The 3,668-nt window shown below is 41.3% G+C and overlaps 1 protein-coding gene across 1 annotated transcript in view; it reads left to right on the forward strand.

The window, feature by feature from the left end:
- The window catches only part of TXNDC12 (thioredoxin domain containing 12 (endoplasmic reticulum)), a 19,610-nt gene extending 15,942 nt beyond the window's left edge, over positions 1 to 3,668 (forward strand). The window contains exons 4-7 of the mRNA XM_005872480.2: positions 8 to 81; positions 1,044 to 1,113; positions 1,842 to 1,925; positions 2,851 to 3,668. Coding sequence (XP_005872542.1) covers positions 8 to 81; positions 1,044 to 1,113; positions 1,842 to 1,925; positions 2,851 to 2,930 — 308 coding nt within the window. The 3' untranslated portion in view covers positions 2,931 to 3,668. The remainder of the gene's footprint in view (positions 1 to 7; positions 82 to 1,043; positions 1,114 to 1,841; positions 1,926 to 2,850) is intronic.

Consider the following 3,668-nt stretch of genomic DNA (forward strand, 5'->3'; position numbering starts at 1 on the left):
CCCCCAGCTTTAAAGCCCAAATTTGCTGAATCTACAGAAATTTCAGAACTTGCCCATAATTTTATTATGGTAAATCTTGAGGTAAGACTTCCAGAGTTTCTCCTTTCTGTTTTAATCTTAAGTCTTCACTCTTTTAGAATTGCCATTATTAATAGCATAAAATCTTATTTAGCAGAGCTAGCTGCTTATATGTATGCATTTTTCTCTTGACCTTTAACACTAAGTCTTGTGTCACACATGGTAGAAAACTGTCCAGCCTCCACTTGTGGGAGGAAGTGGGCTAGATGGGATTGGATAAGGTGACTGAACTTTAAGGTCCCTTCATTCTTAGTCCATGATTATGACATGTTTTTACATCTTTGTATAGTAGCTGATCTAAAGGGATAGTCACACATGCAGGCTGTGAGTTCCTGCAAAATGTGATTCAGTCGAAAGCCAAGTCTGTCTGGGCTTGAATGTACATTCTATAAAATAATGTTTACTTAAACACAGTACTAGAAATTTTCTGAACACAGTAACAGTTAATGTTGTGCCAAGTCAATGATGTTTTGGGAATCAGTGAAGAACAAAACAAATTTTTTGCCCTCATTGAAATTACCTATGGGGACTTGAATACGGGGAGACAGACAAATATCAGATGGTGGTAAGTGCTATGGCTAAAATTGAAGGGTGGAGGGGATAGTTTGCAAACATGGTTATCAAAGAAGGTGACATTTGAGCAAAGATTTAAAGCAGAAAAGGGAGTGAGCCATAAGATAATGCGGGAAATGTGTCCAGGCATAGGGTAAAACCAAGTACAAAAGCCTGTGTTAGGAGCATGCCTGGCTTGTTTAATGACAGCAACTGCAAACAGGTTAGTGTGCTTGAAATAGCCTAAAAAGGGGTAGGACATGGAGTTAGAGAAGTACCCAGGTGGCAGATCATGTAGGGCCTCTTATGCCACTGCAATGACTTGGGGGTTTTACCCTGAGTGAGAGGAGAAGCCACTGAAAGGATTTGAGGAGAGAGGGAACGTGATCTGACTTAAGTTTTATAATTCATAGGATGAAGAGGAGCCCAAGGATAAAGATTTCAGCCCTGATGGGGGTTATATTCCACGAATTCTTTTCCTGGGTAAGGTGAAAGATCTTAATCTGGGGATCCAAGAGGTGGAAGGAGAGAGACATGACTCGGCACTGATTCCACCTAGTGAAACTGTACTGGGATGGCTAAAAACAAGAAACAAAAAGCAGTTTCAAGAGAGAGTGGGGAGAGTTCTGAGTGCCAGGACTTCAAGTCTGAAGGAGTTTTTCCCATTAACTAACTCCTTTGTGAGCAAGAACAGAGTATTGATCATCCATTTATTCAGTCAACAATCGTTTTATGTATCAGCTCTAAGTCAAGAACTTTGTGAGGCACTACAAGGACACAGATAAGCCACAATTCTTACCCTTGACACCATAGAGCAGCAGGGGTTCCATTGCCAAATGGAACCAGACAAATGTCTTTCCACAAACAATTTTATAAAAAATACTAATGACTGCCTAATCTTTACTCAGCATTCTGTTAGATTCTATGGGGAATGCAGATAAAAATATAGGATCCCATCATCATCAAACAGAAAAGGAACATGTCAAGAAGAGGGAACAGCACATGCCAAGAAATGGGGGAGGGGTGTTGTATTCAGGAAACGGCGAAGAGTTCATTGTGACTGCAACATAAAACACAGGGATTAGGGCGGTGAGATAATGGGCTGCACAGATGGGCAGGTCTCATTTTCCAGAAGGCCTAGTGTATCATATAGTGTTTGAAGTACCTGTCTTGTAATTATTGCAACCCCTGTGCCATTTTGTCTACAATAGATCCCAGTGGCAAGGTGCGTCCTGAAATTATCAATGAGAATGGGAACCCCAGCTACAAATATTTCTACACCAATGCTGAGCAAGGTATGGTTATGTTGAAAGGAGGGAAGGTTGCTGCTAGATTAACTAGGACAGCGGTTCTCAACCTGTGGGTTGCGACCCCTTTGGCGGTCGAACAACCCTTTCACAGGGGTCGCCTAAGACCATCCTGCATATCAGATATTTACATTACGATTCATAACAGTAGCAACATTACAGTTATGAAGTAGCAACGAAAATAATTTTATGGTTGGGGGTCACAACATGAGGAACTGTTTTAAAGGGCCAAAAGGTTGAGAACCACTGAACTAGGATGAACCATATGGGATGTCCGTGATGGGAAACTCAGTTCAACATGTTAGCTGAGCATCTCTTGCATGACTAGCTTCTGGCTAGGTCCTGTGTAGAATATATGGGAAAGATTAGACTGAGCTCCTTCCCTAACTACTTACAGTCTAGTTGGAAGCTAACTGACCCACATGAAACTGAAGAACTGAGTCTCACAGAGGTAGTCACTGTAACCTCGACAGGAAATGAAATAAATGAAATGTTCATCTAAAAGATATAATGGGGATGGTAGGAAGGTGTTTTCTATTCCTAGTGTCAAGTAAATATGTGCAGTCTATGACGGGTTCAACTCTAATCCTGGAGGATAAGCCGAAGTAACTACTAACATTTTTGTGGCACTTCAGCTTTATAAAGCATTTTTATTATCCATGCTCATTTAATTTTTGCAATAATCCTGTGCAAAGTAAGTAGCATTATCTCATTTTATAGATGACGAGACAAATTCGAAAAGGTGTAATGATTTCCCAGGGCTAAAATCCAGAACTAAATCTTGTGTCCAGATCACATGCTACTGTCATATTTCTCCTAAAATATAAAAATCTATATTGGTTGTCAGCTGGTAGATATTAAAGATCTACTTCGTATTCTCCCCCCTCCCTACCCCCCAACCTTTATTTCACAGTTATTCAGGGGATGAAGGAAGCTCAGGAAAGGCTGACGGGTGATGCCTACAGAGTGAAACATCTTGAAGATGAGTTGTAACGTGAATGTGTTCCAGAAGGAGAGCAGCCGGGAGGGAATATTGAGGAATCACTCAGAACAACTACACCAATCAGGAAACCTTGCTCCTGCCTGTGTGGGAAGGAGCTCTCTCACTGTGGAAGAGTTCTGCTAATAGAAGCTGGTCTCCATGTTTGTGGATCCAGCAGCATGTGGCCGACTTCCTTCTCCTGCCCCTCTGACCTATTTGTCATTGAATGTAAAGGATAATATCTTTTGACATAAAACTTGAGCCATTTGGAGGCTTACTCCTTGCACTTAAGTGTTTGAATCTTTTTCCATTTCCTGCCACTCTACTGACCTTGCTGGTAAAGGGAGCCCAGGAGCATCTTTTCTACAATGTTAAAATTGCAGAAATTGCTTATCATTTCAAACAATACACCCTAAATGTAAATCAGTAATTCTGACCCCACCAAGGAGACCAGCCTGATTCTTCTCTTTTTCCCCTCCTGGGAATAATCTTGGCCTTCCTCCTGAATCCCTACAACTTCCTTCCTCTCCTGCTTGGGTTTCCCTGTTTGCACGCATGCGTGTGCAGGAATGGCTGTGTGCTTAGACTCAGCCCCAGCTGGAAGCACGCTTTCCCTGTTACTGTTGGAGAAACTCAAACCTTCAAGCCCTAGACAGAGCCATTTTTGTCAAGTTGTCAACTGTATTTTTGTACTGGGGTTAAAAAAATATTAATTGTACTATTAAACTTTAATAAAACTTTAAGAAGAA

This window comes from Myotis brandtii, unplaced genomic scaffold, assembly GCF_000412655.1.
Source record: "Myotis brandtii unplaced genomic scaffold, ASM41265v1 scaffold382, whole genome shotgun sequence".
Lineage (NCBI taxonomy): Eukaryota > Metazoa > Chordata > Mammalia > Chiroptera > Vespertilionidae > Myotis > Myotis brandtii.